We start from the raw sequence: 15,005 nt of genomic DNA, 5'->3' as shown, positions 1-15,005 counted from the left end.
TCTTTCTGACTGATTGCGTACATAAAAGGCTCATTTTGAAGAAGGTATAATTTGCTTAACGCACAACCAACGATCAATCACCAAAACAATAAATTTCACATAACTACAAATTATACAAGTGGTAACAGCGACGAGGAACAAGGGAGATATCGCCGTCATCATGAAACTCCTTCCTACGTAGGTTATAGCGTGGTCGGAGCGATTAAGGAGGCCGTTTCTTTCTCCCCACCAACTGACTACAAATGAGTGCACCGTATCCATATCCCAATGTGAAGCAAAACGCCAACATGAGACGAGGAGGCGCTGTGGTGGGAACTTTCAACGGACAGCACATCCACCTCGCGCAAATTTATACCCTTATCGGGATGTGCCGGGCTTGATGTTCTCACGACTCACGTGCTACTGCTGCCTGCGGGGTTTACTTCCATTGATTGATGCGGACCGTTGCAACTGTTGGAATGGCCAGTTCGCCGCTTGCCAGCCGCTCCGCTGCCAGCTGCAATGGAATGTTTAATTATGCTAAGCTTTTTAAGTGGCTTTTTTTGAATCCTCCTTCATCCTCTTAGTGGTCTGCTACTCAAGAAAGTCTTGCGATGTTTGCCAAGATCAAGTCATGGCTCGGTCTCGCGCCTTCCTCGATTTCTTCGCCTCTGACCTACATGCGCCTGGGGCCAGAGGAGAGGCTCAAAAGCGCAAACCCGTTAATGGTAAACAAAATGGCATTTTTAAAAAAAACCTGAAACCCGCCGCAAACTTGTGTTTACTTTCTTGTGTTTCTCCAAGCTGACTGTGGGTGTTTGTTTTTTTCTTTTTTTGACGCGTCGTAGATCCAGTTTTTCACTTGGGATTGCTTGCACGAATCGCTGAGTTGGTGGAAGCACTTTGAGGCTGAGATACCTCACTTGGCAGAACTCGGCGTCACCCAAGTCTGGCTTCCACCACCGAATAAGGCAGCTGAACCAGTAAGGGCACCTTTGCATATGGGGTTCCAACTGGTGTATTCATTTACCTGACGCGCTTGTTGCTGCAGAAAGGGCGAGGGTACGACGCCTATGATTTGGTGCGTCGCGTATGAGCGCCCCTATCCTTTAAGAAGCTAACTTTTCATCGTATTCGCAGTGGGATTTGGGCGAATTCGAACAGAAAGGGACGATCAAAACACGATGGGGCACTCGCGAGGAGCTTCTTCAAGCGTGTAAAGTGGCCAAAGAACACGGGATTGATATCTTGATCGACGCCGTTCTGAATGTACATCATCACCTGTCCTTTTTCATAGGGAGAAAAAGTTAACATCTTGTTTACAGCATAAATTGGGCGGCGATCATGTAGAAACGTTCAACGCTGTACCATCGCAGCCAGAAAACAGACTGAAAGACGCGGGCCCGGTTAGAGAAATAGATGTACTGTTTTATACTTTCAACATCCCGCTGCTTATAGCTGAATTTCTGGACTCAGGGGTGGACTGCCTTCAACTACCCGGGTAGGGGTAATAAAGTATGTTCTGCAGTCTTCTTGGGTCTACTGGAAACCTAATTTGTACAATGCAACAAGTATAGCACCATGAAGTGGAATAGGGAACATTTTACTGGTATGATATAGATCCAATTCCCAATTCCTTGAAAACTAATTGCATCATAGGCGTCGATTGGGACCACAAAACTAAAACGAAAGGGATATACCGTATAGTTGCACCAGGCCACAAGGGCTGGTCTAGAAACGTAGACTCCGAGCTTGGAAACTACGACTTCCTACTGGGAGTTGATGTAAGTCGCAAAGTCCAAGTTCGTTGTATAGCACTAATTTGCTTTTGCAGATCGACCATCGCCATCCAGCCGTAAGGGAAGACCTGGAGAATTGGGGAGAATGGATTTTAAAAGTGAGCGTTTAGAGATGTCGGCCTTCGCGCGTCTAACCAGCACCTAAAAGACCACCGGTGCGAGTGGATTCAGACTTGACGCCATAAAACACGTCGACAGGAAGTTTATGCTACATTGGGTGACTATTTGTCAACTACGCGTATAAACTTGTGGGCTCATGACATACAGATCCAGGAAACGCGTCGTCGATCCGGATTGAAAGACATGTTTGTTGTCTGTAAGTTTAATGTCAGGTTCTAGGTGTTGTCAGCGTTCTAACGCGTTCTTTCCAGCCGAATACTGGTCTGGAAAGTACGTCGATCGTCATACCACCCGAACGGCGTCTTGTTGAAACACCGTCGGTACCACAGCTTGAAAATGATAATGCCCTACATAAAAGCCTTTAAAGGCGAAGTAAGGGTCTTTTTCCGACTTTCATCCGATCGACTCTCAGGATCTTTCTCCTTATTCAGACGACCTTTTTCGATGTGCCTTTGCACATGAATTTCAATCAAGCGAGTCGCGAACGAACACGATACGATCTCAGGCGGATCCTCAAGGATACAGTTGTCCAGGTAAAACCCGATGATGCAGTGACTTTTGTGGATAACCACGAGTGAGTTGTTTTGCTTCCGGCTACCCATCACTGCAAATGACCTTTTTAAACACTTTTCCAATCATAATCAGTACGGTAAGGATTTTCTTCTGATGCTTCCACCAGTCAATCACGCGTCATTCTAAATCGAACGTCGTGCTGTCGCAGGTCGAGGGCCAAAGCTTAGAAAGTTGGGTGCGTTATTTTTGACACTGCTCGTCGGAGCTTATTTCCCCACATATGTCTCATGCGCATCCAAAGGTGGGGGACAACTTCAAAACACAAGCATATGCCCTAATATTACTCCGAGGTTATGGTCTCCCGTACGTAGCCATACACAGCTTGCTTATTTCCCCATCGCAGCGCTTCCGCTCACTAAGAAAACCCCGCTTCACCCGCAGGTGCCTGTTCTACGGTGACCTTTACCCAAATAAAGAAGGGTACAACCAGAACACGTCTCGGAATATCTACCTCTTGGTTGAGATGCGGCGAAAATTCGCTTACGGCCCCACTGAAGACTACCTAGTCGAGAAAAACTGCATCGGCTTCGTACGCAAAGGCGATGAGAACCATCACGGCTGCGCAGTTATCCTCAGCAACAAGGAGGATGGGTAAGTTCGTCCTCTTCTGGATGATCTGCACTCTAAATAACGCGCGATGTTACGCAGTGCTGACTCGTTCGTCCATGAACTTCGTATGAATGTCGGCCTTGTGCGTGTATTCCTTTTCGTTCTTTTCAGCTGCCTCGTAACCTATTCTACGTAGCGCTATGCTGGCAAAATGTTCAAGAGTCAAATGACACAACATGGACGAGTGGAAATCGACGCGCAAGGCTGGGGCACATTCTCGTGCTTTGCAAACAACGTTCAGGTTTGGAGTCCTCTCGAAGAAACCCCTTGACCCAGAAGAACTTGATTTATGGTTTCACTTGGCCTCATTTCTAATCAGTTTTATAGCCAAGTGCGATACACTTAATGCAAAATTACTTAGCTGAACAGCAATTTTACTGTAGATATTAACCCTGACATTGATTGACAATGAGTCTATTTGGTTTCGAAAATATTACAAGCTGATGGAAAACGTTTACAAGTTGATTCTTACATATTAAAACATCCTAATGCAACAGCAATGATATTGAAAGTACTAAGTTATACAGCGAGTAAATGTTGGTATTTTGGGTTGTTACAAGTCAAATACAGGTGGTATATAGAATGCTCAGAAAGCGCGCGAGTTGTGGAGATCTGAACTTGACGTCGTCATGTCAGAATCCCGGTATCGCTTTTTCATTTCGTAATGTTCGTAAAGTTTGTCCTCCGACCGTCCCAACTCTGGAGCCCTTTCTCTGTACTGGATTTCAGTCTGCGTCACAATTACACCCTGGCTAAGCCTCATCGACATATCGGCGGCTACGCCTCCCATAGAAACGAGGTCTGCTGGTTGCTCATCCCCGTCAAACAGAGATGCTGTTTCTTCTAATGTTCTTCCTGTTGCAATTGACGATTTATTACTACGATGATACTTGGCGATATCTAAGAGGTTACTGACCTTTTGTTTCCACAATGAAGACAAGGATGAAACCGAGTTCGAAGACAAGGAATCCGCAATAGACGATATAGTACCACCATGAAATTGCCTCCAGTGCCCACGGGTTGATAAATTGATTGAAGGCGACGGTGGCCATAATTGTCAAATTCTGCCGAATAGATGAAGAGATTAATGTGTGTATGTGAGTTTTAAACCTGGATACTTACCATGATTGCAAATCCTTTAGCACGAACGCGGAATGGCAAAATCTCAAGGGTATAGGCGACAAGCATGGGTGTGTAGGCGAGGTCGTAGAAAAAGTAGAATAGAAAAATGAGTGGAATGGTCGCTTTGGCTGCTGCAGCATTATCCATGGTATTGTAAAGAGCGGTAGTAATAGTCCAGGCACAGAAAGCTAGAGAGCTGTTCAAAAAATCATGTAACGTTTATAAAAAAAAGTGTACACACTAATAAGCATCCCTGAATTCGAGATGATAAAAAGTGGGCGACGACCAGCAAAATCGATAAGCGAGGCGGCGCCCATGGCGATCACAAAATTGAACACTTGGAGAGACCCATTTATTATTGACTTGGTTTCAGTGTCTGTGATTCCGACACCCTTGAGGACTATGTCAATATAGTATGACACCAAACCGTTTCCACTGAACCACAAATGAGATATTGAACAGTGAAAGCTGAACTTCACGAAATACCATACCTCCACTGAGAAAAAACAGCAATAGCCAGAATAATGCGCATACGTTTTCTGTTGCCAGGAGTGGAAAATAGGGAGAGATATGACGTGCTCTTGTTAATATCCTCTTCCATACGGATTGCATGGCGTATTTGCGCCATTTCGAAGGTAACCAAAGGGTCTCTCTCATCACTACCGTGTGCGTGATACTTCGCTAGGACTTTTGACGCTTTCGATTCCAGACCTTTTGAAACGAGCCATCGTGGTGATTCGGGAACGAACCAAATACTGACAAGCTGGATCACCGGACAAATGGCTTGCACGAGTGTCGGTACTCGCCACGACCATTCGCTTTCGCCAGCATGCCGATATGCACCATAGCAAACCTGTATACAATCATTTAGCATAAACAGCGGAAGAAAAGAAAAACAGAGATGATGCCTCACCCACGCAGAAATGATGCTTCCAATGTACCAACATGAATTGAACATGGACGTTAGTTTTCCGCGCTGCGAAAATGTCGTAAGAAAAATTGATCAAGTTGAGTTGAATGGCTACGAGCGTACATGTGTTGGGTAGGCGAGTTCGATTAACAGTAGCGGTGATGCATTTTGACAAAACGAGAGACCCAAGCCAACTGCAAATGATGTTAAGACAAAACTCAAAATATATTGGATGGAGGTATATTCACTGGTGAAACGTGCACCAATTAGCATTGGTACACTCCATGCCGCAGCCTGTAAACCTACGCCCAGACACATGATCAGGCTGCCAATGAACAGTGCTGCGCGCCGTCCAAGAATATCAGAGAGGTATGGTGTAAATGGTAGTCCAGTTAGATTTCCTAAAAATTGGGCGGAGTTTATGACACCTGAAATGTGTTAAAATGATTGTCTTCAGAGAGACCGCAAGTACGTACCTAACGTTCGGCCTTTAGGAAAACCAAAAGATGACTGCCATTCCGGTAAAATTTGAAGACCTAAAACACAAAATACATAAGCCTGGACCTGTAACGGACGCGGTCAGTCAATGTCTTACCATTTACTAGAGAAGAATCAAGGCCATTGGCCACTGATGTCATGAGGGGGGTCAAAAGGCATATGTTTAGCAGAAGAATGCCTGTACAGGGTTAGATCACAAATCAAAAATGTGTGTTGGGTTAACAGTATTGATGCGCACCTCGGTTCTGCCACCAGTATCCTCTGTGAAGGAAATCAACGACAGACCAATGCCCTTCGTTACCCGTCGGCGCCATTGTAGGGTCCCACAATTAAGGGGAAGTGGGGAAAATGCAATATACGACAAACTTCTTCCTTACAGCCGGAGGAATATAAGGACGGATGAACTACGGGCTCCACCCTATGAAGTTCTCTCAAGTAGAAATACTCGTTCTCGCACTATAAATCCACCCTTGCTCCCGCTTCCGAGATTTGAATATGTCAGGTACAAATCTGGGACCACATTATTCTGCGATCACATTGCCGAAGTTGGCACAGATACGCTGGGCGCCGCAAGACCATGATATTTGACATCCCTACATTCCGCTCACGTTGTGAAATCAAGATGTAGGCAGAAAGAGTCCACCGGAGAAAATCCGATGAAATAGCTTACGACGGCCATCATAAGCCATCATGTGATGGATGGAACTATTACTCGCGATGACAGGAGGTAGAAGACTGCAAGTGTAGCCTTATGGGGAGTTCAAGTGATAAGCTATGTTTCGTAGAAAGGGTAGAGAACAACAGCGAGAGCAAGATGCATGAAGATGTAAAGGCAGTTGGACGTTCGCGATCGGTGTCCATTTCAACAAATCATTGTTCACGTGACTAGTATGTAGTAAAAGCGCCCGCGATTGGCGCGCATTGGCTTTTCAGAGGCCTGGGCAATTAGTGCATCTTGTGTTCTCAATCTTGACATAGATAATATCTGCATATTACTCCCCACCATCAAACCATATGTTTATTCCGCGAAACTCCAGCTCTTATAGAGGGCAGAGTTCAGCTTCTCGGCTACTAAGGCAAACTTGACTAGGAAGTCATCATCATTGTCCACAAATGGGTACTGATACAATCATATCACGCATACTGATACAGAATGCACCATTAAATGATCAAGATCGCGGTAAACAAGCGTCAACTTAACCAGAAGCCTTGCGTAGGACATCTTTGCTGGATATACTCGAGGTATCAGAGTCTAAGTATCGCCTGTTCATTTCATACTGCTCTTCTACTTTTGTCTGTCGCTCCCGATAAGAGTCTTGTCCCTGTGGGTGAATAACAATTATGCTGTGCCTGCGATTTCCAGTCGGATTCGCAGCCGCGTCACCCATAACAGCCAGATCGTTTGGTCGCTCTTCGCCGTCGAACAAAGCAGCAGTTTCCTCCAGAGTACGCCCTATATGATATTAAAAATTGATATGTCAACTGGTTTAAAACATCACACCTTTAGTTTCCACAGCGAAGAAAAAGATGAAGACTAGTTCGAAAACAAGCCAACCGCAATAAACGACGTAATACCACCAGCTTATCGCAGAAAGTGCCCACGGGTTTACAAATTGATTAAAGGCAATTGCAGCCATCATTGCCAAATTCTGTGGCAAAGTTTAATCAATAGGTCAACCAAGAAACATGTAATTAGATACTTACCATGATTGCAAAGCCTTTTGCTCGAACCTTGAAAGGAAGAATCTCCAGAGTATATGCAACAAGCATGGGCGTATACGCGAGATCATAGAAGAAAAAGAAAACAAATATCAAAGGAATAGTAGCCTTTGCAGCATTCACGTCCCCTACAGTATTGTATAATGCATTCGTAACAGTCCAGATACAAAACGCTGCAGGCCTTGATCAACATTTATTTCCTAAGGCCGACTTTGAATAAAGTAACGACGCACTTATGAGCATCCCAGAAGTTGATATTAAGAATAATGGTCGACGACCAGCGTAATCCACAAGCATTGCTGCACCCATTGCTGCACCAAAGTTAAAGACCTAGGGTATAATCAAAATTTGCCAAGGCCCAACAGAGAAAGTCATAAGGCACCTGTAAGCATCCATTAACAATAGATTTTGTCTCCGTCTTCATGATACCAACGCCTTCTAGAATGAGATTGATGTAATACGACACAAGTCCGTTTCCACTAATACCTGACACTCAGTGGATAAAAAAGCTTGTGAAGTTGGGGATTCATACCTCCATTGCGAAAATACTGCAATACCCAAGATGATACGCATACGTTTCCTATTACCGGGGCTCGAAAATAGAGACCAGTAGGATGTAGACTTGCTGATTTCTTCCTCTATACGGATAGCGTGCCGGATCTGAGCCATTTCGAATACCACCAGTTGATCGTAAACATCGTTGGTGGGCGCGTGATACCTCGCTAGAACAGCGGCAGCCTTGGATTCCTGAATACAAGTTTCTATATTTAGTAACGGGGACAACGACTTTTGGGAAAGTGGCGCATTTCCTCACCATCCCCTTAGAAACAAGCCAACGAGGAGACTCCGGCATAGCCCAGATAGAGAAAATCTGAATCAGTGGGCCCAGAGCCTGAGCCAGAGTAGGAACACGCCAGGACCATTGGCTACCGTTGGCGTGATCAAATGCGCCGAAACAGACCTGGCGTTCGAGGTGAGGTGATTGAGAGGATCTCGTCCGAGTGATAATGCCTACGACATACCCATGCCGAGATAATGCTACCGAGATACCAGCAGGAGTTGAACATGGCAGTTATTCTTCCACGCTTTTATGGCGGCAAAGCATAAGATATACGACAATATTAACCAACAACCTACGCTCACATGTGTGGGGTATGCGAGCTCGATGAGAAGTAGAGGGGCGGCATTTGTACAAAATGAGAGCCCAAACCCAACTGAGGTAATGCCAAAATATTAGACAAAGCCAGAGAAATAACACTCAATTCAATAAAGCTTACTGATGAATCGAGCACCGATAAACGCTGCGATACTCCAAGCCGCGGCCTGTAGTCCGACACCTGCGCACATAATCATACTTCCCAAGAACAAGGCTACACGACGGCCATATGTATCGGACACATACGGTGAGAAAGGTAGGCCGACAAGGTTTCCTAAGAATTGGGCAGAGTTAAGAAGCCCTATAGCAGCAGTGATAAGTCGATGTGCTGAACAGCTCGAGGCAGAATGATGTCACCCAATGTTTTTCCTCTTGGATTGCCAAAGTAATCTTGCCAATCCGGAGAGATTTGGAGCCCTGTAAAAGCGGCATTGTACAGGAATGGAACTTCGTACTCTCCAGACAGGCTTACCATTCACCAACGAGGAGTCAAGGCCATTAATCACTGACGTCAAAAGAGGGACAAGAAGGAAAATGTTTAGGACCAAGATGCCTGTTTCGAAAGATAAAAATTATCATTCCAATCGTACCACGGAATTGCAAGTCACCTCTAGTTTTGTACCATGGCCCCTGATGAATATAGTCAACAATAGCCCCAAGGCCGCCAGGAGCCATGATAACTGGATGAGTATGTACACTATTTTGAAGCAGTTGATAGGCGAGCGTTTGAAGAATGTAACAAGAGATAGCAATATAAGCCTCATATCAACCCCCTTCGCCCCGCAACATTGATTCTCAGAGAGATGACCGGTACTGGAAAGTAGAATGCCGTTAGATTCTAAATTTGGTCGTACTAACGCCGTTCACCTACAAGACGTTGCAATTGAATGTGTTCTTGAACCATCAAAATAAGCACCCTGAACACATAGGATTTCGGATACTCATGTGCCATGGAGATGTAGTTGTCAAGAAGATAGGCTGCTTGGGTGTGCGTTTCATTACAGTCACTGATGATATTCGTGAGCTCGAACTCAAAGAGTCTGTAGTATAGTCGAGGGTCAATATGCATTGTGAAAGACACCCGCACGTTAAACATACCAGGAAACATTAGATTATTTTTCTCTCATGCTATTTTGTCGTGAGAAGCACCTAGCTGGATTGTCTTGGTAGGACGCCACAATGTGAAATGTGGGTTGGGTGGGAACGACTAGAAAGTGGCGCATTTGACACCGTCGCCGCTCGCGTATTCGCGGTGTTCAATTTCACAAGTTTTTGGTCTGCAAGGCACCTTAAATAAAATTGCGACTCGCACCACGCGAAAAAAAAATAGACGTACAATTCTAAAGAAGCCGTGATTTTTCTATGGATAAACAAAGATATCTTGTTTATCGATTTCTTGAGCAGCGAACTGGGCACCATGAACCGGATTTCCGTGTACCCGAGCATAAGTGTAGCTCTACTGTTTGCGAGCATAGTTCGGCTACCATTAGCGCGCATGGAGAAGAATAGGCTATTCAGAAAGCTGCTCGACAGTTCTTTGTAGCTTCCCAATCTAAGGTCCATAGGGGGGATTTGCGTCTTATGGTTTGGAAAGGTTGTCAAGGCAGATGCTGGTGGCGTGAGAGCAAATAATGGATCGGAGGATTGGAAGCAGTAAAGGGGACCAGAGGGGACCCGTCTACAAATTTCAATAACCTGTATGAACGTTAAAAAAGGATTCTGAGATGTAGCACGTCATTGAGGCGGCATCCATCTCCTCTGATAGATTCCTCATGTCCGTTAAGTATAACAGTCATAGATGTGTTGCTACGCGCGTTCGCACTGAGTGAATTATGGAACGAGTTTGATTGAGGTTGTGTTTGGAGTAAAAGTCAAAGCTAAAAGGTCAATATTTCAATTTCCAATTCACTCAGAGTCACACCTGACTGGCTTACAAAGTAGGTGGCTACAAGCCACGTAATATTTTCTCACGTCAATTAACTTCGTGGTCGCTTAGGGGTACTACTTATAAGTTCTAGGGATTCAAGTTAAGCTACTACTACTATTCATTTCGCCTTTATTTCTGCCATAGATTGCATCTCACTATACAATTATTATGCAGTGGGTTGTGTAAATATTTCAATCATTTTCTTGCACAAACTGAAAGTGCTAACTTTCACATATGTTTACATTTACTCAATATAAATGCCTCATATTTTTAGTGACAATTGAGACAAACTGGATGTTGAATATCAATTCAAGTAATTTTCACCACTGACAACAGTATTATTGAGAGCCTCTGCCGCCCGACTCGGAGGAGAATCCTATCAGAATCCCGAGTGCTGTTTTCTCTCTCTTCTTGCCAGAAACTTGTATAAACTAATCTTTGAGGATTTTCCGGGAAAATTATATCCATACATATTGTACAGACATGAAGACAAATTCTGGCTAGTAACTCTCTATGATTGACTAAGAGAAGGTCTTGAAATAAAAGCAGACAGCTTCTTGGAACCTATACATACATATTACACCTGTTTCAATATATTGCGAGATTTCACCTCTTGTGTACACAAATCATATGTGCTGAGAATTTGTATCTACCATGCATACCCTATTCTTGACACTTATTCTGATAAGAATTTCGTCTCTCTGGCACGGGGCGGCGAGGCCCAAACTGGGGCTATTTCATCACCTATAACCCAGGAAATAGTGATGTGTCTCATTTATTACTATGACATGGTTGTTTGTATGAATGAAGGCGTACTACAGAAAATTTGACAATCCATGAATTTCCATGCAGCCGTAAGTAAAAGGAATTCTTATTCTAAATTAATTAAAGCATCTGATCTTCAGAAGCTACTCCCGCCAGTGTACAATCTTAAGTTACAGACCTTACAGTTATAACATGTATTTCTTACAACTACTGAAGTCAAGACGCTGCCTGGCATGGAGCATCAGGTAAAACATGCATCTGGAACTTCTTTATCCCTGCTGGAACAAAGAGGCTGAACTTGAGCTGAACACATCCACCGACTCAAAGTCGCAGTCACCCGGAAGTCGGCCATCTCGCACCCGGAACCGCTAAGAGGGAAACCCGGAAACCGTCATGCAGTTGATCAATGAAAGGAGAGGACAGACTTCTAGCGGAAAGAAATAGCTTCAAGATTAAGTAGGCAATAGTATAGGTTAGTATTACTCCCTATTTCATTTGGAAAACTCCGCTTGCTAGATCATGAACCCATCCCATGTGCATCGAGCTGTTCGAGAATTTCTTGGAATGACGGAGTTCCTTCTTCCTCTTCGTAGAATCGTGTAGAATGCTTGGGACCTCAATTGATATTCGAATTGACAAGAGTCGAAGCCTTTGTACGCTGCCAAGTGAATGTTCCAGATTGATCTACACATGATACAGTACTAGAGTACAATGAAGGCAGAGTTGATGCGACATCAACTGTTCGTTAGGCCCTCGTGTAACATGTTGGTTTTGAAAAAGGTGTCACAATCCCTATGGCAATAGCTCCACCATACACCACTGCGCAGCTGTATACCTGCAAATGGCGTCATAATTTTTAGAGAGATAACAACGGTGCGAACCAAAGAACGACATGTATTACTTTGACAGCAAAATTGTTCAAGTAAAACACCCAAGTAGAAAAGAGTCACAAACTACAGCAACAGTAATTAGAACAGGAGGAAACTTTTCGGTCATTGGAAATCGTATAGGGGGTAAAAGTGGTATGAAGGAAGTGCCTAAGAAGTCCCCACATCCAAAAAAGCGTACAAGTAAAGCATCAGAAAATGTAAGCATAGATGTGCTCTTATCTGGCAAAGGGAATCAATTAAAAACAATGTCTCTAAAGCAAAAGGGCAGAAAAGTTTAGTGACAATAAGGAAAGTTATTCAATCAAGCCAAAAGAGCGACGAGGGCTGCCCCAAGAGCACCAACAAGGCCCATCTGGACGCTCTCAATGGATGCTGCAGAGCTAGGGGCATTGGTGGCTGAAGAAGAAGTACCGGTGCCGGATGAGTGCGATGAGGCGCTAGAACTGCTCAGAACAAATTTAGTAAACGAATGCGGTACTACTTGCTGATAAAACACGTACGAGCGGGATGTCGGGGTCACGGGGGTCGACGCAGGGGAAGTTGGGCTGGTAACAGCAGCGGTGGAGCTAGAGCCGGAGCTGGAGCTAGAGCCAGGGCCAGAGCCAGTAGAACTTGAGCCAGTCGACGAAGAGCCGGAGCCACTAAGACAAGAGAGGTCGCCTATTACATATTAGCATCACTGGCATGAGGCGTCGGAATGGATGCAACTTACTGCCGGCCGCAACGCTGAAGGGTGCGGACTGAGAAACCAAACCAGTGTTGTCACGGAGGACAAGTCCAAGAGAGGTGCCTTGGGTGTAAGGGTGAGCAAACATTTCCTTGGAATGAGTTCGTTTCACTCACCAACTGTGAAGTTGACACGCCATGTGAGGGAAGTGCCGTCGACTTGACCAAAGTCAAGCAGGGCAGGGGCACTGGGTTGTCCACCAGGGAGAATGCTAAAGAAATAACTTGAGCAATGGCACAACAAGTGAGGGGAAGCCAACGGACCTCTATAAAAGATACGAAATGGATATAAGGTCAACTAGCAGCGAAGGCAGGAATAGTGTACGAACCAAGAAGTATGGGGCTGCAAAAGTGATATCAGTGAATGGAAAGATTGTAACAGAAGCTGAGCACGTACGAGTTCCTCCGCTCCAGGTGATCAGGAGGGGTTGGCAAACGGGAGGGTTGGGTACACTAGTACGATTGAGAAAAAGAAAGAACGGGAATGTGAAGCAGACTCACGGGGTGTTGACCAAGGGAGGGGAAGTTTGAGCGAGAGCACCAGCAGAAAGGCACAGAGCAGTGGCGACGGCAGCGAAAGCAGACTTCATCGTGAAGAGCGACAACGAGGGGCAATTCAGCAAACGTGGAAGAACAAGAAGAAGCCTGGACTGTGAGTTTATGACTACGCGGTACACAAACTACAACCAAACAAACATGTGTCAACACTCTAAAAAATACCCCCGATCAATTCGAGCACGAGATCAACGTCACCACAGAGCCTTCCTCTTGTCCTCTTCTTGAGGCTTGACCTACCCCTCTTTCAGTAGCTTGAGAGCACTCGACTCTGCCCTTGCTTTTCTGTCTTCAGAAACTGAAATATATCTACTGTGCTTCCACATTCTCCCCGTGCTATCTCTAAGATCACCACATCGGTCTCACATAGCCTCGTTTGATGGCCATTTTTGCCCGATAAATGACAATCTGCGCAAAGGGTCAAGCTTGCCCCCATACGCGTTATTTTTAGGCCGCACAGCAGAGTCGCCCAACTTGGCATTTGTAGAGTCAGAATGACTCACTATCATGATTAATTAAAAGAGTCACGGAAACCAAACTATAATGCCCTCTCTTCATTCTCTTCCTTGATCAACCTAAATTTTGCAACAGAAAAGGTACAGAAAACTACGATGAGTTCGATCTTGGCTTCAACATCCGCAGGGTGGTATCTAGCCCGTAGTGGTCACTAACCCATAGCGCCTCGTCTGAAGACTCCAGGATTTTTAATCCGACGCCAATACATTTAGGCTGGTCCACCCTATACCCCATTCCAGGTAGGTAAAATACTTTGTCTAATCTTGCAGTCGGGTAGTTGCCTTGATTTTGTCCCTGGAACCCCCAAGTCTTGCCAGCGTCTGAGTCGTCACCTTTACGCCAACTGTCTTTGAGGCCCAACCTCTTGCCAATCTCTGCGTCGCCAGGTGCAATACTGTTCATATCTCCTGCAATCACACCACCATACACCCCGTTCAACCGTAGAAAACGTGCACACATCTCCAACTGCTTTGGTCTGAATGGTGTTCCCTGCGGCAACGACTCTAGATGTGTGTTTACGATTGAAATGACCCTCTTCTCCTGTGTCCCTGGAACATTCAGCTTGATCTTGACGCACAGCGCGGTGCGACTCATAACCGAATAGCCGTAGTGCAGAATGTGGCTCTCAACAAGATTGAGAGAGCGCGAAATAAGAGTCACGTTCCCATAGCCTGCGTCCTCTGGCCATTTGTCCTTCGTGTACGGCGTCACCACAAACCATCTCCGAACCCACTCGTCGCGCAAAAGAGATGGCATTACCGATTGATTGACCTCTTGAAGGAGGATACAGCATGGCTCCGGGGGTTCATCTTCCTTGCACTGCAGAACATCTTCCTCGATATGCCGCAGAGCCGCCGTGAGCCGCTCCTCCTTGTGCGGCGAGTCAAAGTCTATATTCCACGAGATAATCCTCAGCTGAGAACACGGGCCCTTCTTTTCGTCCACCGCATGTTCGTCATCGCGGTGTACATTCGTCACCACGTGCTTCCAGGCATTCTTGGACGGTCTGAATCGATATGCCTTGAGCTTGATCAGCTTCTGTTGCACGGGCTCCTCGGGCAGGCTCGGCGCTGGTGCTGGCCTCGCAGCCCTTCTCTGCTCCTTTTCTTCTTCTTCCTCTTCCTCTTCGAGGTCATCCATG

General features: G+C 45.4%; 5 protein-coding genes across 5 annotated transcripts; 1 reads left to right on the top strand and 4 right to left on the bottom strand.

The window, feature by feature from the left end:
* Nucleotides 1-593: 593 nt before the first annotated feature.
* On the top strand, nt 594-3,351 carry JR316_0005902 (Alpha-amylase; the record flags this gene model as incomplete). Its single annotated transcript, XM_047891653.1, has 19 exons — nt 594-707; nt 828-962; nt 1,031-1,060; nt 1,120-1,248; nt 1,305-1,400; nt 1,456-1,494; nt 1,552-1,588; nt 1,639-1,763; nt 1,814-1,876; nt 1,927-1,995; nt 2,046-2,094; nt 2,150-2,168; nt 2,228-2,270; nt 2,330-2,431; nt 2,620-2,646; nt 2,713-2,774; nt 2,853-3,062; nt 3,120-3,162; nt 3,217-3,351. The coding sequence occupies 19 exons, from the start codon at nt 594-596 to the stop codon at nt 3,349-3,351; spliced, it is 1,527 nt and encodes a 508-aa protein (XP_047749002.1).
* A 315-nt stretch (nt 3,352-3,666) lies between these two features.
* Nucleotides 3,667-5,924, bottom strand: JR316_0005901 (Lactose permease; the record flags this gene model as incomplete). The annotated part of the gene is made up of 11 exons (XM_047891652.1): nt 3,667-3,935; nt 3,997-4,144; nt 4,203-4,390; nt 4,444-4,637; nt 4,694-5,055; nt 5,116-5,178; nt 5,236-5,306; nt 5,361-5,540; nt 5,589-5,648; nt 5,708-5,788; nt 5,849-5,924. 11 exons carry the CDS (start codon nt 5,922-5,924, stop codon nt 3,667-3,669), a joined length of 1,692 nt encoding a protein of 563 aa, XP_047749001.1.
* An 882-nt stretch (nt 5,925-6,806) lies between these two features.
* On the bottom strand, nt 6,807-9,160 carry JR316_0005900 (Lactose permease; the record flags this gene model as incomplete). Its single annotated transcript, XM_047891651.1, has 13 exons — nt 6,807-7,063; nt 7,112-7,259; nt 7,315-7,502; nt 7,563-7,659; nt 7,712-7,808; nt 7,862-8,076; nt 8,144-8,290; nt 8,352-8,414; nt 8,473-8,543; nt 8,607-8,786; nt 8,843-8,902; nt 8,958-9,038; nt 9,094-9,160. 13 exons carry the CDS (start codon nt 9,158-9,160, stop codon nt 6,807-6,809), a joined length of 1,671 nt encoding a protein of 556 aa, XP_047749000.1.
* Nucleotides 9,161-12,368: 3,208 nt separating this feature from the next.
* On the bottom strand, nt 12,369-13,383 carry JR316_0005899 (uncharacterized protein; the record flags this gene model as incomplete). The annotated part of the gene is given in 8 exon segments (XM_047891650.1): nt 12,369-12,510; nt 12,568-12,727; nt 12,780-12,857; nt 12,911-13,005; nt 13,019-13,059; nt 13,123-13,136; nt 13,191-13,246; nt 13,295-13,383. The coding sequence occupies 8 exon segments, from the start codon at nt 13,381-13,383 to the stop codon at nt 12,369-12,371; spliced, it is 675 nt and encodes a 224-aa protein (XP_047748999.1).
* A 571-nt stretch (nt 13,384-13,954) lies between these two features.
* On the bottom strand, nt 13,955-15,004 carry JR316_0005898 (uncharacterized protein; the record flags this gene model as incomplete). Its single annotated transcript, XM_047891649.1, has 1 exon — nt 13,955-15,004. The coding sequence occupies one exon, from the start codon at nt 15,002-15,004 to the stop codon at nt 13,955-13,957; it is 1,050 nt and encodes a 349-aa protein (XP_047748998.1).
* Nucleotide 15,005: the final 1 nt, after the last annotated feature.

Source organism: Psilocybe cubensis, chromosome 5, assembly GCF_017499595.1.
Source record: "Psilocybe cubensis strain MGC-MH-2018 chromosome 5, whole genome shotgun sequence".
Taxonomy (NCBI): domain Eukaryota; kingdom Fungi; phylum Basidiomycota; class Agaricomycetes; order Agaricales; family Agrocybaceae; genus Psilocybe; species Psilocybe cubensis.
Note: the sequence above shows the minus strand (reverse complement) of the source record. Positions and strands in the feature narration are given on the sequence as shown.